General features: G+C 33.5%; 2 protein-coding genes across 14 annotated transcripts in view; one reads left to right on the forward strand and one right to left on the reverse strand.

Moving 5' to 3' along the window:
- Window positions 1–17,304, reverse strand: part of LOC116413725 (ribonuclease Z, mitochondrial) — a 28,046-nt gene extending 10,742 nt beyond the window's left edge. For 4 of the 9 annotated variants that reach the window (XM_052903583.1, XM_052903578.1, XM_052903576.1 and 1 more), the window contains exons 1-16: window positions 16,809–17,304; window positions 15,794–15,980; window positions 15,109–15,230; window positions 14,708–14,907; window positions 14,146–14,231; window positions 13,172–13,337; window positions 11,931–12,066; window positions 11,087–11,327; window positions 10,085–10,242; window positions 8,869–9,084; window positions 8,129–8,271; window positions 6,829–7,001; window positions 6,226–6,415; window positions 5,298–5,530; window positions 3,872–4,028; window positions 1,763–1,879 (exon numbers count right to left, since the gene is read on the reverse strand). In XM_052903583.1, the coding sequence (XP_052759543.1) occupies window positions 1,763–1,879; window positions 3,872–4,028; window positions 5,298–5,530; window positions 6,226–6,415; window positions 6,829–7,001; window positions 8,129–8,271; window positions 8,869–9,084; window positions 10,085–10,242; window positions 11,087–11,327; window positions 11,931–12,066; window positions 13,172–13,337; window positions 14,146–14,231; window positions 14,708–14,907; window positions 15,109–15,230; window positions 15,794–15,980; window positions 16,809–17,074 (2,791 nt within the window). In that variant the 5' untranslated portion in view covers window positions 17,075–17,304. The remainder of the gene's footprint in view (window positions 1–1,762; window positions 1,880–3,871; window positions 4,029–5,297; window positions 5,531–6,225; window positions 6,416–6,828; window positions 7,002–8,128; window positions 8,272–8,868; window positions 9,085–10,084; window positions 10,243–11,086; window positions 11,328–11,930; window positions 12,067–13,171; window positions 13,338–14,145; window positions 14,232–14,707; window positions 14,908–15,108; window positions 15,231–15,793; window positions 15,981–16,808) is intronic. The other 5 variants (XM_052903580.1, XM_052903577.1, XM_052903584.1 and 2 more) reach the window with 5 other exon arrangements.
- A 278-nt stretch (window positions 17,305–17,582) lies between these two features.
- Window positions 17,583–27,647, forward strand: part of LOC113513209 (uncharacterized) — a 56,141-nt gene continuing 46,076 nt past the window's right edge. For all 5 annotated transcript variants that reach the window (XM_052903568.1, XM_052903571.1, XM_052903569.1 and 2 more), the window contains exons 1-2: window positions 17,583–17,979; window positions 19,614–19,753. In XM_052903568.1, coding sequence (XP_052759528.1) covers window positions 17,880–17,979; window positions 19,614–19,753 — 240 coding nt within the window. In that variant the 5' untranslated portion in view covers window positions 17,583–17,879. The remainder of the gene's footprint in view (window positions 17,980–19,613; window positions 19,754–27,647) is intronic.

A 27,647-nucleotide genomic window follows, 5' to 3' on the forward strand; every position in this document is an offset into this window, starting at 1 on the left:
GGGGGGAAGGGATTGTTAGCAATGGAGTATGACAGCCCCATTGCTAACAATATGCCCTATGAACCTCCATGTGGTTCCCCCTGGAAACCATGGTGAACAGTTCTCGTTGAATTCGTCACGATGGGCTAACTGACCTGCTTCTTCCTCACCTATCATCCTTCACTGGTGTCCCGCCGGTGTATACCGATAGCGGGGGTTACTATTTCATTATCACCTATAAAAAAGACACCTATTGTACCTTTACATCACTGAGGTAACAAGCGAGCATTCGGCTCACCTGATAGTAAGTGGTTATTATGAAATGCCAAAAAAACCATAAATTATTAATATTACCTGTATTAAATTGTCCAATTTTTAGAAGAATCTAAGTGCCTAAATGAACCCCACAGACATTAGACAAACTTCCTTTCTAATATTATAAATGTGAAAGTAAATTTATTTGTTACCTTACAGCGCCTTAACGACTTAGCCAATTGCTATAAAATTTAGTATATACGTACCATACGGGATGGAGAAGGATATAGGCAACTTTTTATCTCCGTCAATAAACACAGTCAAACACAAAATCGATTGCTTGGGTACCTCTGTCCCATTCGTGTTTCAACCGTGAAGCAGTTGTGTTTGCATGGCTGTGTTTCGGTTTGAAGGGTAGGATATGGCGTGAATTTACAGGGTACAGAGGAATAACACCCGAGTCCTCGGGAATGGCAACGCATGGAGGATATCATAACAGTATACTCTGTTATGTCCATGGTACTGCTCATGTCTATAGGCGACGGTTACCACTTTCCATCAGGTGGACCGTCAACTTGTTTGCCATTCTAAGTTGTAGGTATAAAAAAAAATACATATTCCGCTTACGCGGATGAAGTCGTAGATAAAAGCTAGTATATTCATATATATAGCGTCAGGGGTTTTCTAGAAATCTGTCCGAATCTAGAATAAAGGCATACGGGTATGCGACCCCGGCCTCCCGAGCCGCTGCAGTGTCCCAGTCCTTACCGCAACTGCAGTGTACCCCCCCCCCCCTTCCTTTCTCACATAAGTCCCTTATTCCTCTCATTCACCAATTTCCTTTACGCATTTCCAACGTTCCCTTCCTTTTTTCCTCAATCCTTTCCTCCATACCGTAGGTGGCGGAAACCACCAACAAATGCATTCCCAAAGAGGGTTGACGTCAGGCAGGTGGCCGATCGTAAAACTAAAAACCAAATCTTTTTGTAATATCGATAAAATCGAAGGTAGGATAAGGGTAGGAAGATGATGATGATTCATAAATATAAATGGATCCACAATCATAGGAAAGTAAAACAGCGTACTAAACCCATAGATATGAATGAACTGAAACATCAACGTTATACCGTCAATGAAGTTCTAACTGATTCTAAGTAAAAATTTGTCACTTTACAGGAGAGCAAAAAAAAAAAAACGAATAAAATGTCTATTTCTATGTCTATTGTACGTATTGTTTTAACAAGTTTCAATATAGGGTAATATAGGGAAATAAAAATTTCTAATGAGTTCAAATGATCCCCGCACTATTCATAACAATCGAATCAAAACAAAACTGCAAAAAAAGAAAAACTTACAACTGTTAGAATTTTACTGACGATATGCTCTAATGTAAATACACTAATAAGCGCTTCAAATGAAAAAAATTCGCTGAAACCTATAAATTCAAGGAGCTCAGAAATAGTTCGTTACAACTGTATTGAATGAAGGCTGAAACAATTGTGATGATAAAACAATTAACACAACTGACTAGAAGCATTGCTCTCCCTGTAGCGCACGTGCGTACGCGGCGGCGAGGATTCCGTGCCGCGGCAAGCAGCCGCCGCCGCCCACGCGGATACTCTGCGGCATTGGACACTGCACTTTGCTGAAATACATTCCGTCTCATTCATTTTTATCTCTCTCTCTCGTCCATTTTTACGCTTAGTACCTTATGAAATAAGCAGAGACCGGGTGGAAGTGTCCAAACTTAGGAAAATATATGTAAGAGAGATTTTTTTATCTCTTTTAGTACATTACTGCAGCGGCCAGCAACTGAGGCATTGATGGACGAACTTGCAAATGTGGGCCGAGGCGTAGCCCAGGCACACATACGTGAGTCCATCAATGCCTAGTTGTGGCCAAAGCTTGTATAGTAGAAACATTAGTTTCTTTGTTTTTTTTTTTCAATAAACAGCTTTCTATTTGCAAGCCAGTTCGAAATTTAAATAAAACCTTTTATTATTTACCTCCTTGGTAGCCATGTATCGCAGTAAAAGGTAATTTCATTTTTAAATTACGGGACAGATATGAGTGTACATAGTAATTTATCTGGCCGCAAAACACGACAGATATGGATTTTCATACAACTTTTGCCGGCCGCTGCTCACATGTATCTGGACAGTACGGCAATTTTGATTTATCTCGAAGAAGATTGTCAAAATAATGCTCACATTTCCAAGCATGTTTGAGAAAAAGTTGTTTAATTTAAATAACTTGGACTTGATTATTGAATTAACTTTTGTGTGCACCCAAAAATCTGAGCAGATTTCAGCTATGCACCAAGACAGGTCTGAGAGTCTTTATACACAGACATACAGATATATAGACAGGCGCCTTTTTTAAGAGCCACACCCCAGAACCTAGCTCCCTTTCGAAAAAAATCTTAAATGTACTTGCCCATGGTTACACTGTTTTCTACTCCAGGTATAATAAAAATAAATATTTGCGAATGCAAAGGATTATAAAAAAACTACTCTTAACATCATATTACTTTATTTATGAAAGTAACAATATTTATATACAACAAAATATACTAATGTCCGCCTAATACTAAATACGTAACTACACTTCAGCAGTAAAATGGGAACATGAATGACATCAACTATATTTACATGAATATAACAATGTTTGCCATTACAATTATATCACATTGGCTTATAAATATAAGCAGTAAATGTAAGAGCGTAATTGGAAAAATATTTCCCCCACTTTTTACCAATGGTTGAAAATTCGACTTTATCGTAACTAGCGTATGATATAAATTACATTGTATATATCTAATGAAATAAATTATAAAGTAATTCGAAACGAGCATTCAATAAAATTACAGATCGATTATATGAATAGTGACAAAAAGTGAAAAATTATCAAATTTTTCTTTTTTATTTGTATTACTTTAAAAGGCATATTTACGCCAAAATATAAGACAATTTTAAAATTACATAAATAATATACATTATCCTGTATTTTTATGAAATTCAAAATAGGATGGTCAGCTACAAAAATCGAATAAAACCTATGTCCATTAGTTTCTACTTTTTTTTTATTTTACAGTACAATAGATATAGTATAATACAGATGGAATTAAAAATATCATAATTATTTCTAACTTATGCTCAACAGACTAGTCTATACAATGTTATTTATCTGTTGACTTCAGACACAAATATAGTCTTTTTATTATATTGGCCATACTGAGTTTTAAGCTGGGTACTTACTAGTACACAACACAGGCAGGGTTACCAACCTTATGTTCATCAGGATTTTTAGTAATGGGTTTTTTATAGTCTCAATATGCTATAGTCCGCACCTGAATATAGTAATATTCAGGCGCAGTTTCCCCTTGAAATCATCGTGGTTGATTCCTGACGAATTTACGTCATCATCATCGTTAACATATCGCCAGGTTATAGCAATAGCGCAGAGTTACTATTCCATTTTCGTTCCATTAAAAAAGTCAACCCTTATTTGGGACACAAATAAATCAACATAAACCAATAGAATAAACGGGGTTCTCATTCTAAAAAATCTTACTAATGAATATCAGACTCTAAATGCGACTAACTACAGCTACCGGCTGCGTGTGCGTGTAGTGTACCGGCGGGGGAGGTGGCAGGTGAAGCGGGCGGGGAGGGGCGGTCGCGATGCCGCGCGCGGTGGGCCGCCTTCAACTCCATCTCCACGCAGTGCTCGGCGAACATCAGCTGTAGTGGGGCGTACATGTGCGGCAGTAGCTCCATATCGCTCATTGTAATCTGTAAACACGATTGTGCATTAGCAACAAAGGAAATACAATCGTCGCCGCTGTTAATAAAGTTCATATTTGAATGAATGGAAATGTTTTAAAATTAGATGAAGCCTGGGCCCAGTTAATGTACACTATATATAAAGAAAAAAAAAAATGCGAAACATATTTGAATTTAACAAATAATTTCTTATTTTGTTTTATTTTTTGACACTAAATAAATACAAAATTAAATAATTGCAAACAAATTGTATTGTATTCATTGTAAATTAATATCATTTTGGAATAATGACTAATGAAGATTCTTGTTAAATACAAGGGATTTCTTTTGTTGTTTTAGTTGAAATCAAATAATGGTAATTTTTTTACTGTTCTTTTCAGTTTAAGTAATAATTTACATATTATAACAACATTTTTCAATATTTCAAATAAATTAGTTTCAATAGCTTCAGTTTATCGCTGTAATTGAACACACAGCATTTGACGTGACGTAAAAGCTAAAATGTCTTTGTTTTAATAAACCACTTATTAAAATTATTTTATTCTATTATCCGATAATCCATTTTTTTTTTCTAAAGTTTTAGAAACACTATACAATGACGACACCCTTGGTGACTCTCTAAATAAATATCATTTTGACAACCCAGTCTTAACTTTATGAATGTCACTCTAAACAAAAAACTGTTGGTATGAAATCTGCAAGCAGTTCAATTTGAAAATTTTAACCTATAACTAACTGGAACACAGGTCTTTTATGATAACTATAAAAAAACGATATTTTGGATAGGAATATATATATATACGGACAAATATATATATATATATATATATATATATATATATATATATATATATATATATATACGGACAAATCACACAGATTGAGCTAGCCCTAGTGTTATGGGATACTAACTCAACGATACTATATTTATAATAGATACATATAAAGATAAATATCCAAGACCCAGGCTAATCAGGAAAAGATCGTTTTCCATTATGACCTGGCCGGGGATCGAACCCGGGGCCTCCACGTCGCAGGCAGGCGTTTTGACCGCTGCGCCACGGAGGACGACATTATATTATTACAGGAATATATTATACATAATTATACAATACTTGAATATTTATTAATTTTATCATTCGTGTTGAGTTTTTAAGTGATACGTTACTTAACTTCATCTTACTTATATATAAATATAAGTAAGATGAAGTTAAGTAACGTATCACTTACTTATAATACTTTTAAGTAAGGCAGTGATCACTATGTGGAGCTACCTACCTGCATATTGTCGAAGGCGATGCCGACAGTGTGGTTATCGTTGAGTATGTGGTGGTTGAGGCGCGGCAGGCGCGCGTACCGCTGCGAGAAGTGCGTGAGCAGCGTGTACTTGGCACGCATGCGGCGGCCGGCCTCGATGGCCTGCGACGTCGTCGAGTGCATCTTGATACGCGCCTCCTCCGCTAGCTCGTCCTCCATCGTCGCCTCGTGGATCAGCAGCGTCGAGTCCTCGCCTGCACACAATACATGGACAATGCAATGCATTTTATTCATAACTAGTGACAAACTCAACTTTTACTCTTTTAAAATAAGGTTTCAATTTGAACGATACTTCATCTAATATATAAAATTCTTGTGTCGTGGTTTTTGTTACCAAACTCCTCTGAAACGACTATACCGATTTTTATGAAATTTTGTGTGCATATCGAGTAGGTCTGAGAATCAGCCAACATCTATTTTTCATATCCCTCAATCATAAGAGTGACCTACCCCTAATTTTGTTTTTTAATTTTTTTGACCAAAATTTTGTTTTTATTTTGTTATGATTTAGAATTGAAAAATACACATTCAAATTTTCACGCCCTGTTTTTAATCGCGATTTTTATATGCCGCAATAGGGTTGCAAGATGGCAATCGAATATAATAATTGTAGTACGAGAGATTATCATGCGTAGTTCTCGAAATAATGTATATGGTAAAACAACGTTTGCCACGGCAGCTAGCAACTTTATATAATTAGCTATGTGTAAACTTAAATCCAGTTCTTTTTTGTTTGACTCCTTTCCAATTTGGGTTTGCTGAAAGAGAACTCTATTATAGTTAAGCTCAACTTTGATATTTACTTACTTCTGTAATTTTTTTTATGTTCGATCAGTGTGTACAATAAAATATAAATAAATAAATAACTTCTGTAAATAATCCTACATACCTATCTTAACAAGTTCATCACATGGTATAGTGTCTCCGGAGTACGTGACCTTGTGTTGGCCGTCTATGTCGACAGCTACCCCGAATGCGTTGGGACAGTGGGACACGAAGCACGTCCGGATCTGCTGCACGCCGATGTTGGCCAGCACGGCTGATGTCATCTCATTGTTCCGATTTACAGCGTCTTGTATCTAAAAAAGATATTTAATTTGAAAAAATAATAATATCAAAATAAAAATAAATCCTCCTTTTCAAAACATATTTCCTTTTAAAAGTACTATCCTTCTCAGAACTTTTTTAGAATAGAAGATTTTTCCTTTAACTTTTGAGGTGTATCATGTAAATTAGTTTCTATGGCACCTATCTGTAAGTATATCCTTTCAGATAAAAAAGAATTTTCCAAATTCGTATAGAACTCACGAAGGTATGAGGTAACAAACGAAAAAGAAATAATAAAAGTACGATCTAATCGAGAACCTCCTTTTTTATAAACTGGTTGAAAATAACAATGTACACATCAGTGTACTTTATGACGGTCATGGACAGTACCATTATCATTCATATTTATAGGCGAAAAAAACTAATAAAACAAATGTATAATCACCAAGGTTTGGTTGGGTATGAGCGTGAAGTCGGGCCGTATCCGCTCGAACTGTTGATCGTACAGTGACAGCCAGGTTACGATCTGCCCAGGCGCCAGCAGGTACACCGGCTCCACCTGCTCCGTATTCACATCCTCGAACGCTTGCCTCCTTGCTTGCAGCACGCCTATCAAACCTGAGTAAAGAACATTCATGTATACTTGTTTTATCATAAACAACCGAAATATTTTTAGATAGGGGGGAAGATTTTGTTACTAATGCAGACAACCAGCCCCATTGCTAACAATATGGGTATATCAAGTTGACCTCACCGTGGTCCCGTGGTGGAATTGTTAGTAATTCAGAATACTAGTCGCATTGCTAGCAATATATGCAATTAGTTCGACCTCTATGTGGTCCCACCTGGAAACCATCGTGCTAAATTCCAGGTGTATTCATCAAGATGGGCTTACTGAATAACTTTTAGTTTGACTTATCATCCCCCACTCCCTGCCAGTGTTATACCGTTAGCGCAGGCGGGATTACCATTTAATTATCATCCATTATGAAAAAAATTTTTTATATCAGAACTTTACAGTACAGTCAGATGCTTCATTAAGGCCCTATTTCACGCAGGATCATAGGTACAAAGAACAGGACAGGACATTAAGAGAATCTCTTATATTATTCATCCAAAGGTTGCCTGGAAGAGATCGCTCTTAGTGATAAAGTCGCCCATTGTTTTCTCATTGTGATTATATTGTTTTCTCATTGTGATTATTTCTTGTAATTATTTATATTTATAATAAGTTTACTATTGTAATCTTTTGGAGGAAACAATAAAGAGTATCTATCTATCTATCTATTCAAAATTGCATATGTATATGGGAAGGTTAGGCGATTTTTATTTTGTTCGTTATAGTGGAACCCCACCTACGTTATCGATATACACTAGTGAGGTATCACTGAATAATGACAGGTGAAGATTAAGTCAGGTCAGTTGATTCATCGTGATGAATTCACCAGAAGTTAACCATGATAGTTTGCAGGGAAACCCTCCTGTCCGCATGGAGGTCTACTATCAAGTCGTGTATTACATGCAGTTTAACTAAACTTCTATTCTACTTGCTCACTTGTAATATATTCCCATATTTGTAAAACTTTGTATTTTCTCATGTAAACAAATTGTATTCCTTTGAGAAAATAAATATTTTAAACCATAATTCTGATCAACTAACCAATATATTATTTAGTCTTATAGTAATAGAAATAAAATAGCAGTAAATATTAAATATAAAAATTTAAAATTCAAAATAAACATACCAATGTGATGGTCAGCGTGTAGATGTGACACGTAAATAGCCTTCAGCGTTCTCAAGAATGCGTCGACACGCTTCGGCCCATAGAATCGAACCAGCTGGCCGTATGTGCCTTCACCGCAATCCATCAGGATTGAACGGTTCTCACTGCAAGCAAAACTCACTGTTAGCAAAATATGTATAGTATACAAAAGTATCCCTCTTAAACTTTTACTAAAGCCTGACTGCGGTTGCCAACCTGCCTGCCAAGCGTGGCAACTACTGGCAACCCCTCATTTAGGGGAGAGGCTTACAGTGTGAACAGAATAAAATAACAATATAATACCATTGTTTAATAACCTAATATATTCTACTACATTCCACAATTTTATTTAATCAGACGTTCAAGTCAAACTGTCCACTGTTGAACATAAGGCTTCCTCATAATAAGAGTTTTGCCAGTAGTTGCCACTCTTGGCAGGCGGGTTGGCAACCGCAGTTAGACTATGGTGATGTTTTAAGAGGGATGCTGCTGTCCATCCCTCTACTATTAAGTTCTCTTAGTCGCCTCTCACAACACCCACGTAAAAGGAAGGAGTGGTTCATTCACGTAGTCAACATATAACCGATCTCTATCTTTTTCAATCCTCCATTCGACGGCCGATAATAAATAAAAAAATAAACTATAAATAAATAATAAACTTTACTCAATAAGTGTTTCTTAAAATAAATTTTAAATTTATTAAAACATTTAAAATCACTCACTCAATCTGGACAACGATAGCACTGGTATTCCTCGTCTTGCTCGGTATGCAGGAGCCGGTGCCGAGGAACACCACCTTGGGGTACTCCTTCGCGTTGCCCTTGACGTATCTCATGCTGTCCACCTGCTGCCTAAAGTGCTCCAGGCTACCCACAAACCCGTCCACGTCCATTGTCTCTTGGATATAGTCCTGGATGTGCAGCTTCGGTTCCAAAGACCTGGTGGACGAGAAACAATTTGTTGAATATGAAAAGAAAAATATTTATTAAAATAAATTTCACAAATAATTTATTTTTTTTTTTGCTCACTGATCCATATTTAAAAAATATTGGGGATTATCAACCCCTTATAGACTTCCACGATACAGCAGGTCTACCATGAAATTAAATTCCGAAATTTCGGACTCAATTTCGTGTTTTTGTTTATACCAAAATCGGATCAATAAATGGAGTTTAACATTTTGTTCGTCATACACCCTATCATAAAAGTCCAAAGGAACAATATTTTAACATTTTTAATATCCCCAAACGGCATGTATTATGTAATTTTAACATCAAATTTGTGTTTCTTTGGCTCCGAAATTTCGGAAAATATTTCATGGTAGGCCCTCAGGTTCGCTTAGTGCGGGTTCCAATGTACTTGTGTTGTATATTTCTTGTGTTTAATAAATAAATATTTAAATAATAGGGATTACAATATCAAAGACGAAGGTCTTTAACCAGAGTTAGTTACCAGTGATGACCTATGGAAACAGATCACGGTCCTACACGGTAAGAGAACTGTGCTTGGAGTTTCTTTGCATGACAAAATCCAATATGAGCGTGTAAGTGGCGACCCAGTGGCGGCGCAGTATAGGATGACCCCATCTAGATGGAGCGACGACCTCAAAGACAAAGACCTCGAAGAAATGTATTGCAGGGAGTCAATGGACTCAGGACCGTTTCTTATCGCAGTTTTTTTTTTTTATACAACTTAGAATGGCAAACAAGCTGACGGCCCATCTGGTGGAAAGTGGTAACCGTCGCCTATAGACATGAGCAGTACCATGGACATAACAGAGTATACTGTTTCACCCATGATACCCCCCATGGGTTGCCATTCTATAGGGGAAACTTACGTTTAGCAATATGCAGTTAACGGTTGAGATGATAATAATGATGATTTAGACGGACAATACCAATTACCACAGTTCAAAGATTAATAATAAATGTCACTTACCTGTCGAGTGACTTCTTCGGTCTCAAGTGGAACACGGTGAGTGTGCGGCCAGCAATTATTTCTAACTTGTTGTCATCGTCGTGGCCGACGGAGTGTTCCCCGTCGCCCTTACACGAGCCCTCCATGTTTATTATATTCTGGAACTGCGCGAGGGCAATCTAAAAACATTAGTAGAAAACATGGACCCATCACCGAGCATGCAAGTGAGCTAACATTCCTCCTATAGCTTTATATATAATTACACTCCCATGGTAATCAATTACTAATTAAATTTTTATTCTTACGTATTAATATTATAAACATGAAAGCGAGTTTGTTACCTCATTACGTATTAACGGCTTTACTGATAACAATGAAATTGGGTATTACATGCAATGGAGAAGGGTATAAGACTACTTTTATCCCGGTCAAGGAACATATGCCGGTCACATGGTAGGAGGTCGCACATAAAAGCTATTGTAAAATAATTTATATCAATCAAAAAAATGTACTTATTTATTATATAAATATTGATCCACATAATAAGTACATAGAGAATATGTGTATTTCGCAAAAAAAAAACTTCAATAATGGCAAAATTGCCTATTTTGATTTAAAAACTAAATTAATAAACCAATTTTGATATAAAAATTAACTGCCAAATTGTAAAAATATCCTTTCAGATAAAAAAGAATTTTCCAATTACCGATTTAATTTTTTTATAACAGAGTTATGAGGTAACAAACATAAAAAAAAAATACAATTAAGAATCTCCTTCTTTTTAAAATCGGATGATAATGTATACAGAAGCACTTATCAACTGTTGTTATGAATATATATATTTCAAATTATTCTATACAATAATATATACTGATCCTCTACTTATAGTGCAACAAGGCGTTAAATATCAGTAATTAAAATATATAGCTTTTCCAATTTTACTTTGAAAATATTTAATATGCAAACTAAACAGAAGCATCTCGAATTTTTTAACGATCAAGCAAACAAAAAACAAATCTGTACCTTATTCTTAAGCTCCTCGAGTCCCTTCAAACGTGTGGGACTATCGGTGTTCGGTAGCGGCGGATGTGCGTTCCAGACGGCGGGCACGCTGGCATCTCGTAACAGAGGGAAGATGTCCGGGTCCAGTAGGTGCAGCTTGTGCTGAGTGCGGTGCACCGCCTCCGAGCCTAGGCACGAGTTCTGCGTGTTTAGCACTAGATGGCTCGTGGTGGGACCGAACATCGCCATGAATGCGCGGTAACTGGAATAGATAATAGTACATATTTAACTTATTTATAAAGACGTTTAATGACAAACAAACCTATTTTAGCTGTTCCGTTTATTTCCTTTGTGTTATTAATTTAAAAGGAAACAATAAAACACAACATATACAATATTTTCATTATATTTTGTGAAGTACGTAATTTAAGATGGGTAGGTGTTTTATACATCTATTTTATAGGTAGGTATATCTATAGATATAATATTAAAAAAAAATACACCACTTTCAAAATAAACGGTCCATATTAAAAAAAAAAAAAACAAAGTTATAAAAATCGGTAAACACTAATAGAATTTTTTTTAATGGGTGTTAATGGAATGGTAACCCCATCCACGCCAACTGTATACACCGGCGGGGCACCAGTGAAGAATGATAGGTGAGGATGAAGCAGGTCAGTTAGGCCATCGTGACGAATTCAACAACAATTGTTCATGAACAATTGTTGTTGAATTCGTCCATCATGATGGTTTCCAGGAGGAACCACGTAGAGGTCGACCTAATAGGACATATTGCTAGCAATGGGGTTGTCAAACTCCATTAAAAATTCAAATGTCTCTGCTCTTTTTCGAATACAAAACTCACGTGGGATGGTTGAACACGTGCGGCGGCGTGTAGTGCACGACGAGACGCGGGATATTCTCCGGCGGGTTGGTGCCGTTATCGAAATGCGCCGAGAACTCCGACTCCTTCAAGTATGACAGCTCTGGCACCTCCAACACTGCAACAAGACACAGAATCGGTAGGAAATTAAATGAAATTTATTTGCCAGAAAGATTGTAGATAAGATGTTGCATTTGTAAAGTTTACAATATGTGCATTATGTTTCGCCATATCAAATGGCATGCAAATAGTTTTTACACAGAAGTATTTACACAGCTAATAATTTCAAATTAGACGCTTTTATATGAGACCATGAGTAATTATATAGGTTTAAGAAACTGTGATTTGTGTATATTTTATTTTGTATTTACCTATTTATCACTGTATAATTAATAACTCAACTAATTGTAATATAGGTTTTATTTCAATTAAATTTTTAGAGATACGTAATGAAAATTGTGTTCCACAAAAAAAAAAAAAAACCGACTCGAAACTCTGAATCCATTTTGATAAAATTTTCTTATATCCTTTCAGTTAAAAAAAAAAAAAAAAAAGAATTTGTCAAAATGTTTTATAATTAACGAAGTTATGAGGTAACAAACAAAAAAATACAACCGAATTGAGATTAAGGGATTTTACCTTCTTCAGGTATATCAAATTGTAAATGAATTATGGTATTATTCATAGGTGTTACATTTTTTTTTTATACGTCTTAGAATGGCAAACAAGCTGACGGCCCACCTGATGGAAAGTGGTAACCGTCGCCTATAGACATGAGCAGTACCATGCACATAACAGAGTATACTGTTTCGCCCATGATACCCCCCCATGCGTTGCCATTCCTGAGGACTCAGGTATTATTCCTCTGTACCCAGTAAATTCACGCCATATTCCACCCTTCAAACCGAAACACAGCCATGCAAACACAACTGCTTCACGGTTGAAACACGAATGGGACAGAGGTACCCAAGCAATCGACTTTTATACAAAGTCTCCCTCTGGTAAATGTTACATTTGTATTGTAAGATATGACGTGCAAAAAATGTAGTTTTTTTCATAGCTAATGGAAATATGATCATCATTTGAGGTTGTCTGAAAGAAATAACACCACTATAGTTACATTAACACCTTGTGATGTGGTGATTTTTTGTTCTACATATATTATGTAATTGTACTTTTTATAAAGGGAATAATAGTTAATTTAAGCATATACAAAACAGTACCAATGAAGACAGGACCGGGGTCGTCGGGCGTCTTCACATCTTTGCTGAGCACGAGCGTGCCGTCCGGCAGCACGACGTCCTGCCCATTCTTCAGCTGACCGAGCAACGGACCCGGCTTCACGCCGAACTCCACGCACTTCGCCAGGTCCAGAGTGCCTAGACGTTTCTATATAAAAATATAAAATGCTAGTTGTAACTCACGACTTCGCCTATGTGAATCAAAGTAGAAATTAAGTATCCTGTGTGCTAAGTTAGGATATATCTATCCATGTAACAAATTTCATAAAATTACATTCAATAGCTTTTGCGTGAAAGAATAACAAATGTCCATCCATTCATACAAATTTTCGGATTTATATATTTTTTTATAACACGAGCTAAACGAGCATGCAGATCACCTGATGGTAAGTGACTACAGCCGCCCATGATCACCCACAACACCATAGGTATTGCAGATGTGCTGCCAGCAATATCAACAGAATTCATAGAATACTGTATATATACACATACACCAACCTATTACGTTTGATGATTCGACGAGTCGTGCATTTGACTATTTTTGTAGAACAGCAGCACATTGCTTTACGGAATGAGACACCGGGTTCGATTCTCTGTCGTAGGAAACGAACTTTTCTAAATAGGCTCCGGGTGTACAGGGGCTATGCCCAAAAGTGTTCTTTGCTTGGTTTCTCATAATTTTCATAATCCTAACTTGAGCACCAGACGACTGCCGCGAATGTGTGGCTTTATTATAATTATTATTAATATTGAGGTGTCAAGTTGAAGCAAACAATACACATTTGTGGAAAATCATTAAAATCAATTGACCAGTTTCTAAGCTGAGTGTACAAACACTGTGATTTAAAAAAAATTAACAACTAAACAAAATTATTTTCACGTTCTGTACCCAAACCAAAAGTCTTCATAACGCTTGATTTGTTATTTTTATACCTATGTCAAGAAAAATAATATACCTTTAAAGTACAAATATATGCAACAGAGCAGTGGCTCTTTCTCTGTACTTGTTGCAATACTTTTTCTGTTTTCTTCATCACCGCATCTAAAACAAACAATATTTGCTTTTAAGAAAACATGAAATAATTTTAAAATCAAATACCCTATCATTCAATACAGAGATACAATTAAGAAATTATTAATAAGTAAAATCAGCTTTTAAAATTCCTTAAAAAAAAAGAAAATATTACATATGTTTTAAAAATGAACATAAATTTTAACAACTAAGTTTTGTTTCACAAAAAAAGAAAAACACTGATATCAATAATGGAAAATCAAAATAATGGGTTGTTTTGATTTAAAAACTGAAATATTGAACTGATTTTGATAAAATTTATATGGGCCCTATGTGAAAGTATATCCTTTATGATAAAAAAAGAATTTTCCAAATTTCTTCATTTGGAGGTATTTTTAAAGTTCTGAAGTAACAAATATAAAAAAAAATTAAGAACATCATCCTTTTTTTGAAATGATTTTTTTAAGAAAATTTGTAATGGTTGAAAATAACATAAATACATTTACCTTTCTCTAAGTTATCTTTCACTTTGGGTTTCTCTTTTGTTCTGTTAGTTTTATCTGAATCATGGTTCTGTGTGTCATTTCTGTAGTAGTCTGTGTCATCGCGAGTAAATTCTTCAAATTCCTTGTCTGCAGATTTGTCCAGTTTGGGTTTTTTTGCTGCCGGTTTCATTTCTTTACCTAATAGACTATCATGGGGTCCTCTGTGAAAAAAAAAATGTATATTTAGGTTCCTGCATGTGACATTACATAACACTGATAAGACAATTTTCCATGTTTCTACAGATTATCATCATTATACATTTATTGTATAATTACAATACTTATAATAATTATTTTATAGTTTTTCTAAAAGATATCTCTATTTCATTATATAAAAAGACAAAAATTTCTCATCCACTTACAATAATACATATTTCACAGTCATAACATTGTCCTCGAAGTCTTCACTGGGACTGCACTTGGCCATTGTTACATTCATCTCTTTCATTATGACAAACCTTTTTGTAGCACTGTACAGTTCATCCTAAAAAAAATAAAAAATAAATTAAAATGAACAATAAAGTGCATGCCCACTTATTTTGATTTCATAATTAATATTTCAACTATGGATAAAAAAATACTTGTTATGATTTATTTACAAAAATGAAGAGTAATTTGACAACAACTCTAAAAAGCAATATTTCTGCATTGAGCCACAGTGGCTAGTGCTCCATACTACAAAATATAAATTGTAACTGAAGAATAGTAAAATGTCACTTGAAACTGTATTATTTGAACTAACAAACATAAACACCAAGCCATATTGCTCACTACTGACCAGATTCAATAACCACAGAAATAAGAATATTTCACCATGCCTTCCTAACCATGCCATTGCCAGAATCACAAATCAAAATTGGTGGCAGCCATTTAAATTGAAAAAAGAAGAAGAACTATCAAAAAAAGGGTAAAAAATATATATTAAAAAATAAAGGCTGGCTAAAGAAGATGACACCAACATAACTATAAATAAATAAAAGAGTTGATTTATTTCTGATACAGCTTTTTTCAACCAATTAAATGAAGTAATAATTTAAACAAACTTACTAATCCCTCAGGACCATGTAATGTAATGTTGGGTACACCAACATCCTGCAGTGTAAGGGACAAGCCTGGTAGCCCTCCAATGTTACGCCATGTTTTGCTGGTCACAAATACATGTTCCAGCCGTGACAGCTTCACTTTGTGCTCATGAGCAAGACGCTGGGTGCATTCACCACAGTTGAACAGGTAACTGTTGAAAAGGCACAAAAAGTAAGAATTAAGTGTTGATATTTAATTTAGATTTTTAATATAAATCTATAATCTAAGTTAAATCCAAACAAGCAAAGTTACAAATAATAGTATCTTATTGCGAAATATTACTCACTCACTCAGAAACTAATAAAGAAATAGCTGAAAAGCTGCTAGACCCATAAAGTTGAAATTTTATAGCAGATTCCTTACAATGTGTTAAGTTTATTTGAAACTGTTATTTCATATGCACAAATTTCAGAAGTAGAAAAACTAATGAAATAGACTACCATTTGATGTGACAACTACATCAAATTTAGCACAGTTGTTTTTGTGTGATACTAGAACAAATACTGTCTTAATAAGATGCTCTATAAATTCACTGCTGTAACATCCATCTAACTAAAACACAGCTAAGCATAGCTGTATGTGGGGCAATATGTTGACAGTGTAGATGGGGGTTACCATTTCATTTTCACCCATTACAAGAACACCTACTGAGCCACATTGTGTTTGACAGCAGAAGCATAAAAACAGAAGCATGGGTGTAAATAATCTTTAAATTCTTTTTCAGGTAGGTCTGTTTCAGGTCAAAAGTAACTCTGAAGCTATTTATAAAGAGTATTAATCTAAACCTTATATACAAGTTAATAAATAATAAAAGCTATAGAAATATTAACAGTATCTTCAATCATGCTATGTTGATGGATTTAAGATATTAATCTCGTTAATTAGTTAATAATAAATATTCTAGGTTTTTACAAAGTTAATGTATGATTATTGTCAATTTTCAATTAGTTTGTATTAAAAAAGGATTAAATAACTTTACCGTTTCTGGTCAGTGAAAAGGTACAGAGTATTGGGAGCACCACGGGCTCCTGACCCTATAACCTGAAGATATACTGTGCTAGGGCCATATTTTTCAGACTTTTTAGATATATGTTGTCTTTGGCGCTGAGCGTCTGATATTCTCGGAGTATTCACTTTCGGCATTTCGGCTAGAAATTCCAATAGCTTCTTAGTATTGTTTTTCTTGTAATGTCTTAAACTAATGTAACTAACTACTCGGCATCTAAGTACACTTTTACCGTACATGTGTTTTGAGGTTATATTTGTTATTAGTTAAAGTTTACGAGCATTACACTGTTATTTTAAATAAAATTATTATTTTTTTCATAAAACATAATTATTTACATAACAATTACATGTGACACATTTTCGGATTTAGAACAGATTTGATTTTTAGCAATTATTGTGCAAAAATTTAAAACAGTTTTATTTTGCTTTCATTTTTGACAGCTACAGCTGACTTCTTTTTGTTATTATAAATAATGACATTATGTCATTTAATTTTAAATGAACTTTTAATTTCATAAAAATCGTGTAATAATAAAGAAAATGTTCTTTTATTTAATTAATTAGAAAAACAATTTTCTTCTTGGGTTGAAACGAAAACTGCTATTAGATTAAAACACTGAGTATTTTAAAGTTATATCTTTGCTAGATTGAGATAATAAAAAAAAACTATATTGTTGCCATAATAGAAACTACTAGTTACGTAGTAATAATTAAACAGGAATAGTAGATTCTGGTTTATTAACGTTTGTAACATTTTCATCAAAAAATCAAAAATGGCGTTCTATACAGCTGTGGGTTGCGCAATTTAAAAGTAAATGTGCAGTAAACTCCTAAGAAATACTAATTAATAAGTTCAACAGATTTTACAGACAGTGGATATGTGATTACATGTTATTTTAGTGTAAATAGTTTCTTTAGTGGTTTAGTCTTTTTCAACAAAGTGTAAACCTGTCGTGGACCGTGTATTTTTTGTGTTTTGGTGATGTATAAAAATTATAAATAATGAAACGGAAAATAATGCAGCTGGGCAAATAATGTAATAATGATGGGTATATTATGGGTGGTGCTATTCGTGGCCCTGACCGGCACACATTTTGGACACGGATTACCCGTGGGACCGACACCGCAGACTTACCTTCACGGTGAGTCATTTTGTTTTGAAAATACTTATGTTTTTCCTAAGAAAGTTAGAAAGAAACATTAGATTATATAAATTACCATTCCACTGTCAGATAAAATAAAATTTACTTTGTTTTTATTCTTTTATTCGCTCCAATCAACACCCGCAGCCAGTTAAATAACTCATATTCTCGAACTGATTGCAAAATTGAAAATATTGTAGGTAAAAGAAAAATTAAATAGAAAATTTCAAATAGCTTTCAAAGTATAACGGAAATATCAGCTTTTAAAACTTATATACCTACTTTGTTATTTGTTTACAAAATTTTGAAAACCTTAGCAAATTGTCCATTCATATATATTATTCAGTTTTCTCTAAATGTACATATAAATTTGGATTTTCTTATTTGAATAAACATTACTTATTTTTTTCTAAATTTTAATTAATTAAAAAAAATTAATTTATAAATATAATGCCATTATTTAAATACATAGTGAATCAAATACTTTTAATCTAAATATATATTTTAATTTAAATTAGTGCCTATTATTAAAATTAATTGGAAACTTCATTATTTATGTTAATTTTTATAAACATGTTATACAACAAACATTTATTGTTACATATTTTTAAAGAGTTTATTTTAAATTTCATTACATACATGTTCACTATGTTCTAAATTAGATTGACATAACTTTAATATTCATGTTAATTCATGTCTATATTAACATGCAACATAAACATATAGAGAGAGAGAGAGATTTTATTTACAACTTAAAAGCAGTAAAAAAGTAAATATACTTTTTATATATGAGTATACATCTATATATATATATTTGTCTTTTTAAAATTGGTCATTTAAAATAACAAAAAAACACCTCTTCATTCTAGTTATTTGTTTATTTTAAACATTGTTATTTTGAAAAGGAAGCAAACCAATTGTCTATGCCAAATATAAAAAAGACAGCTAACTAATTAATTAATGAATCATCATGTTGTGTCATTAATACTTATTGCTTACTAGCTTTTTGCCCACTACTTTGTATACATGGATTTCAGAATTAGAAAACCAATGAAATAGACAACTTTTAACTACAAATTGACAGGCAGATAGTTAAAATTTCTAAAAATTTTTAAGAGAAAGAGATTAATTTTTCTAAAGTGTCTCCCATATATAGATATCATCTAGTTATAATTTTATTATATTAGTAAGATCTTGAAATACAATTTTACTTAGTTAATTTCTTTGTTAATTACATTTCCATGAGAAGAGTAATATGGCAACAGGTTGTACAATTTTTGCTATAAAAGAAGCATAAGGTGTAATCAAACATACAAAAGGACAATAACCTATTATTGGCATATTTAAGATTATTTTCTAGGGTGAGCCAGACTCCCAAAAAAATGTGTATTATATACTCTTAACCATATCTTTGTGCATAGCATAGGAAACTCCACTCACATCCTGAGGTGAGCATTGCCATTTTTTTTTATACCACAAAAGTGACAAACCACAAACATGCGCTATACTGGCCAGATGGCTGGATCTGGGGTTTTATTATGAATTTTCATTCTCTTGCACTGATGTATGGTAATTTGTTTTACACCATCAAGTAGGGGCATATAACAGCTAATAAAGTTCTAATGTGTCTCTAGATGAAAATTCGCCATCTGTACTGGAGAGCTGGGGCTCAGGTGGTGGAGTGTATGCTGCGGTGCCGGCACTGGCGCTGATGCTCACCGCTGTTGGTTTACTCTTTGGGTGCACATGGTGTTACAGGCATAAAGACTGCAAGGTAAGTTGTATACTAGATAAAATATGCCTCATAATCAGTCTCGCAATGTATACTGAAATAATCATAAATTTATTTTATTTTATATTTATTTACCAATGTACATATATAATGATTTTTATCTACCGTGAAGTTTGTCAGAACACTACATCAAAATTACAAAATAATTGCTGTCAGTCATTCAGACACTGTCGTAGTGTTTGTGACAAACGAAATATCACTTATCTGTATATGGAAATTATTTCAGAATGAACATATTTCATCATAGCTATACACTTAAATTCAATTGGAAAAACTTAAACTATGTTTCATAGTAATACCCTTTTTAACAAACAATTCGGGCATTTTAGAATAGTCATACATGAGATTGTAGTTATTCCAGCCAGATCTGAGGAGAGCTTGATAATCTTAGAAACTTTTACTGTTGATAGTCCATTTAAGGCATAGGATCAACATTATGGTATCTATAAATAAAATATTGTATGGTGTATATATATACATATAACAGGAATTTTATGAATTTACAAATATCTGAAATGACAAGCAGTAAGTTCTTGAAATTCCCATTATACATATAATATATAAATCATTAAAAAAATTAACATAAGTTATAAAAATAATATTGTAAGGTATTCATCTAATAGCCACATGTAAAAATAATTATATCAGCACACTAAATTGTTGATAGACTCCGATTGGCGTCACAAACATGACAAGGTACTCCATATTTGCATTCACATTTCCCCTGTCATCCTGTCGTCTTGTTCACTCACTCGCCTCCTACACTTTGTTTTCTTTTTATAATTTATAAGCCAAATTTATTTATACATACGCCACACTGTAAATGCCAATTTATATGCATTGTATTACAAGTAATTTACATAATATAGTTATACCACGCTTCGATATCCCTGTACAACTACCAATATGTATACAGGTGCTTTAACTTCCATACATCTATTTATACTGATATTATAAAGAGGAAAGATTTGACTATTTTGTGTTTTTTTTTTTTTTATTGGATGAAAATGCAATGGTAACCCCGCCTGCGCTAACGGGATACGCTGGCGGGGCACCAGTGAAGGGTGATCGATGAGAATGAAAACAGGCCAGTTAGCCCATCATGATGAATTCATCTGGAATTAATCATGATAGTTTCCAGGGAGAACCGCGAGGAGCTCGACCTGGTTGGGTATATTGCTAGCAATGGGATTCTTAGTCTCCATTACTGACAATCCCTTTCCCCCCGACTATTTTGTATGTTTGTTTGTAAAGGCTCAACTCAAAAACTGCTCATCTATTTTAAAAATCCTTTCATGTATAAAAAAAACCTCCATTATCAACGCGCAACATACGACTTTAAAAAAATAGAGATCTTTACGAATATTTAAAATATTGTATTATAATCTGAAGTATCAAAAATTTGCCTATTTAGAACTTATTATAATTATATTAATTTGTTTTTCTATCTATCTACCCGGGAACTAGGGCGGATCGCTTGAACTGTAAACTAAAACTGTATCCACAAGCCAGTAGATAAGTAAACATCATTGTTTAGTCCAGGAAGGAGTGGCCCATTTTGTTTGGTTCTAAAGATTGCCTTAACTGCATAAACAACATGTTTTTAGACGCCTTCAAGAAGGATTAAGTTCTGAATTTGCCAGTGTTTTTTATTGTTTATGTTTTCGCGATATTTTTAACATTTTCGAGCTGTCTTCTTTGATATTTGTTTTTGTAATTAATAATTATTTGTTCTCACGTTATTCCCATATTAATTTTATCACGATTGCTAGCTTATTAAGCGTACATAGACATACATTAATGCTGCCAACAAGATTAAAATCTATACAATTCTCATAAATAAAATGTGAGAGTAAATTAATTCTATTTGTGCCTACTCTCATAATAATTATTACACGCAATAATGTGGTATATTATTTACAGACTTTCACTTTCGTTTCATACATCAATTCTCATCATATGTCATAAGTATAAATATCTAGCTGAGTGACAGAAGTTATCCATTAAATTTTTTTATTTTTTTGTTTCCCTAAAAACCTTAATCGGATTACGGTAACCACTTACCATCAGGTGGGCCGTATGCTCGTTTACCACCTCAGTGGTATAAAAAAATACAAATATATAATTTAATAATTAAGATTGTGTTCCACAAAAGACTTCAATTATGGCAAAACTAGTTATTTTGATTTAAAAACTGAATTGGTTTTGGAATTTCTATAGGACTAACCTATAAATATATTCTTTTAGAAAAAAAAAATAATTTTCAAAATGGATTTAATACTGACTGAGTTATGAGGTAACAAACATAAAAAATATATAATATAATTAAATTGAGAACCTTCTTCTTATTAATTCGCTTGAAAAATTAGTCAATTCAATTCAAATCTCAATCATTATTTTAATAAGAAATGATTATATGTTCATGATTGTAGAAGGTAGCGCTAATGACAACTAAAAATTTAATAGTGTAAAATAGTTAATATATATTATAATTAAAAGTACTTGGGCAGAAATTATCGAGACATTTTCGGGTTTTTAAAATTCTAAGAAATAATGTAGAAAATATAAGAATTTTGCAAGCACTGTCAGTGATTATTTTAAAATAAATAATTATTTATTAAACACGTATATATGTCTAATAAATAAGTAGGTACTATATATTTAACTGTACTTAGCTTACTTTTAATTATGACAATTAAACAATAATTAGAGCAGATGCAATCTAATATAATAAGTCATAATTAAATTAATCAAATAACACACATATTAATAGTGTTAGTCTTTAATGATGTTTTTATAATTAACATATTTCGTAAACCACCTTCCTCGGTGTCTATGTCATTTTGTCATTTTATCGAAATAACAATGCATATATTTTGTTTTGAAAAAAAAAACAAGTCTACAGTTGTGAACACATGTCTATGAATAACGAGTTGTGAAATGAAATATTTGAATTTAGAAGGCGGACTCGTGTTCACAAAAAAAACATTGTTCCCCAAATAAAAATGGCACCTTTAATCGTTACAAAATTAATATATCACCAACACGGGAGTAAACCCTATAAATTGCGAAAATCAGTTCAGAATTGATTACGTAATTTCGTAACATAAGCATAAAGAATACATACTAATTGAATTGAGAACAAACTCTTTTTGAAAGTCACTTAAAAATTCATCTTAACTTTTAGACTTTCGCGTTGCATGATTTATCGTTTACAAGAGACGGAAATTAACGCTATCATTTAGGTAAAATTAATTAGTATAATTCACGGCTCGTATCTTACTAATATTATAAATGTGAAAGTGAGTTTGTTTGTTACCTCTTAGCACTTTATCGGTTTATCAAATTGCTATGAAAAGTGTAAACTTAGTATTTGCGATGGTGAAGAACATTGGCTGCTATTTATCGTGATTAGTTAACCTATCACGGTCAATATCATATCCTGATTAGGTGAAGTCATTGATAAACTAGACTAGTAAAACCATAAACTTCACGTTAACTATTAAATTGCTAAAATCCTACAATTGTTAAAAGTAAGTTGATAGTAAACTAAAAATCATATTTCGCAACGTTGTATACCAATATTTATTTATTATTACGTATTTAGGTCAATGAACACATCAGTTTCTCTTTCAGTGATCAATTTTATTAGTGATAGCTACTAGTCACTAAGTTTTTCGTTAACACTCGACTGCTAGGTGTCTGTAGCAAGCCATTAATTCGTCGAATTGACGGTGGCTACTGATACTGTGCATTCAAAAGTTACACGTTTTATCCGCGAATAATGAAACTTCCCGACCATTAATTTTGGAAAGATAAAATGGGGTTGGTATTCGGTGAAAACTTACTACTTTATAGGGAGGGTGTAGTTTATATAAATCTCTCGTCAATTTATTATTTTCCTCCTATCTCACATAAAAATAAATGCATGGAAAACACCAGTAATAAAGCTTAACCGCCTTATTCATAAAAACTACCTACAAATCTATTTTAACTATTACAGTATTTTGTAATTGTCTTTCAAATTGAAAAAAATAATACAAAAGAAAAGAACACAACACTTCAAATTTATGAGAACTTTGACGTTCTTATGATAAGCAAGGAATTATATAATGGAATTAAAAAAAATTATACATCAACACCTTAAATAATATAAATTTAATTATTTCAAAACTTCACAGGTTAAACTCACGTGCGTTTCCCAATTAAAAAACCACCTCACGTTGTGACTAATGGACGTTCCCTTTATGTCAACTACATACTTGCAAAAACACGTGTGCTTTGTTGTAATTAAATGTGTATCTATCCTGCAAAAATATCTCTCTTGCAGTCAAAACTACAATTGACTAGCAAAATCAGTCAAAAGTACTTTTAACCGTATGTTTTAGTCAATAATACTTTTGACTAAAATAACAGTTAAAAGTACCTAACCTAACCACAAATTTGCAGTTAAAAGAACCTAATAGCCAATAATTTTCAATAAAAACTAACTTGTTCAGTCATTTCAGTTAAATATTTTTAACTGGTTAAGAGTTTTGACTACAACATATCTATTTCCCTCTCCTGTGTAGGCCATTGTTAGGAATATTTCAAAAACGATCTGTACGGTTCCATAAATGAAAAGAAAACGGTTTGTTTTTTTTTTATACAACAAGCGTTACAATCAACCGTAGTTCCGCCTGATTACAAGTAGTCACCACTGCCCTTGGATGCTTGCATCACCAGTAGCATCATTCACGCATTGCCGAACTCTTGTGACATGATGATCTCGTCTCACTTGACTCGCGGCAACTACTCAGTAATTTTGATGCCATAAATGACACGCTTCTAATTGGAATTCAGGATGTGAATACTTGGCGAAAGAAGTATCATCCTGAAGACCTTGTACCTAGTCCCTCCGGTAAAAAAAAAAAAAAAAAAAACATTAAATGAATCATCTCGCTACTACAAACAACAAGTCCCATACATTATACAGAAATGATAAACATATCCGGGTAAACAGAAATAGACTGCTTAATTCATATTGTTTCAAAGTTTTTATATGAATTTGTAGAAATTGACGTATATCTAACCGGAATATTGCGATTTGCATAAAACCTAACAATATCTCGGTATGTATCGAAACAGGGCGAGCGTAGTGTATTGACCCCACCGCCCGCAGTTGATTAGATACACAACTGCAAATTTTATTAGTCAACGCACATGTGAACGAGATTATGATGCTTGATGCCGTTCCGTGGATCATTTTTTTTTTCTAATAACAATAAACTCTACGAGTTGTTATACGCAATGTTTGTCTAGTCAGGGGGTCTACAATGTAATGAGATCCGAATTAAGGGATTCAATTTCGTGTTTTTGTTCATATCGAAATCGACCCAGTAAATGAAGCTTAACATTTCGTTCATTATAAATCCTATTATAAAAGTCCAAAGGAACGATATTGTAATATTTTGAAACGGTATGTATCATGTAATTTTAATATTGAATTTATGTTTTGTTTGGCTCCGAAATTTCGGAAAGCATTTCATGGTAGGCCCTCTGATATATCAGACCGGGGATTTGTACAAATGTCATCATCTGCATAAGTACCTCAGGCTTACACATACCTCTATCGTGAAGCAATTGTGTTTTTATGGTTGTATTTCAGTTTGAAGGGTTGCATTATGTCAATGAAATTTATAAGATACGGAGGCAAAAACTATAGTTCTCTGGAATGGTAATACATAAAGGGTATTATAGGCATCACAGTATGTTTTGTGATAGCCATTATATTGGACATATCTATAGGCGACGATTACCATTTTCTATAAGATAAGCCGTTGGCTTGTTTGCCATTCTGGGTTGCATAAATATACTGAGATCAAAATTGTAAACCAGGAAATGTTATTGTCAAAATGATACCTTAGGGATAGTCAATATTTCCTTACAGAATTTAACTGCACATCTACATTTTATATTAGTAGCCGTGTGCACGTATTTATACATGATTTATGATTGTACTTCATTGTGAGCACTTGACTCAGGCACAAGGATAAATATCCCGGTATTCCTTATGCTCATCACGTCCTTGTCTGATCTTAAAAAGCTTTGTTTTGTATTATAAACCAGTAGAATTCCTTCTAAGAATCAACTTTATCAGTACTTCATCTTTATCACTCGTATTAAATGGAATAGGAATGAATATATGAATATACCTAAATCTATTGTTAAAGGTCAATTATTTCAACAACGAGATAATAATTCTCATGTTTTTTTCATGTGACAATTATATTCTTGCTCTTTGTCTCTCTTCCAATGTTTGTACAAACGTTGGTTTGTTTTTTATTGGTCATCAACTTTTCTAGGTGCCCTAATGTCCTAAGGACAAGTGCCCACGTCCCGACACCCACATAAGCCGCCTAATTACTTTTTAAGTCCAATTAACATTAGAGGATGACTCATTAGGCGCAGATGGGACAGCCCCGGTAATTACTCACCAGCTCACGATATTTGGCAGCTCAGTGATGTCTATTCTTTGCGATGATGCCCATCGTTGCATGCATGGCTTAATGTTTATATGTTAGTCATCGAATTTGTATCTCTTGAATTTATTTATTGTCTCAAATCAAATAACTGCGTAGCGTTTGATGTTTACTTTTAATGTTTGGCTTATACCTATAGAATCTATATAATATCAAGAACAAATACGAGATGAAATAAATTTGAAACTAATAGTATAATTTTAAGGATGTACAATTTTATGTTCTATCAGTAGAATTGAATATGTTTTCGAAAAAAAAAACATGAATTGGAAAAAAACAAAAATTAAAGTCTCCGATACTAACTTCACAGATAGACGCGTTATGTTTATAATGAAAGTAAAATTTTATTTGTGTTTTCGGCTCATATTTTCTTTGGAATAAATATTAAGCTTCACTAGTAGAATAATCTCATTAAAAATTTCAATTTCACTCTATATGTTATGTGTATGTTTTTTTTTATACAACTTAGAATGGCAAACAAGCTGACGGTCCACCTGATGGAAAGTGGTAACCGTCGCCTATAGACATGAGCAGTATCATGGACATAACAGAGTATACTGTTTCGCCCATGATACCCCCCATGCGTTGCCATTCCTGAGGACTCAGGCGTTATTCCTCTGTACCCAGTAATTTCACGCCATAGCCCACCCTTCAAACCGAAACACAGCCATGCAAACACAGCTGCTTCATGGTTGAAACACAAAATATCAACATCTTCATCATCACCATTTCAGCCTGTTCATCCACTATTAGATTTATCAATGATCAATTTTGGAATATGGTTGGCTCAAAATCTTTTCAATGATTTCCATAATACTTTACAAACCAGTTTTATTGTCTGTATAAATATCCATATACTACAATAATCATACAATACATAGGTATCATACATATAGTCATACTAGTTATTTTAGAACACGAAAACAGTCAACTCATTCAGCCATTTTAGATATGAATTCTCTGCAATATTTACCCTACGTAGCTAGGCCTCCTGCTAAAGAGAGCGAGACCTTGGCCGCTGGTGTACCGTAAATCGTAATGTTCTACTTGTTTCGATTGTGCGTAAACATTGTTATGCTATCTATATACGTAGACGTACAGTATAGACTGCTGGGACAGACAATTTTTTTTTAATGGATGTATAAGGAATAGTAACCCCGTTTGAGCTGTAAATATACGCTGGCGGTCCACCAACGAGAGATGATAGGTAAGGATGAAACAAGTCAGTTGGTCCATCATGATGAATTCATATGGTTTCCGGAGGAACCGCGTGGAGGTTGACCTGTTAGAAGCCTGTCAGAACTCTTTGCTAACAATACCAGAGGAAGACTTTGTACAAAAGTCGTTTGCTTGAG

Source organism: Galleria mellonella, unplaced genomic scaffold (genome assembly GCF_026898425.1).
Source record: "Galleria mellonella isolate WM207_F2 unplaced genomic scaffold, CSIRO_AGI_GalMel_v1 utg139, whole genome shotgun sequence".
NCBI classification, from domain to species: Eukaryota; Metazoa; Arthropoda; class Insecta; order Lepidoptera; family Pyralidae; genus Galleria; species Galleria mellonella.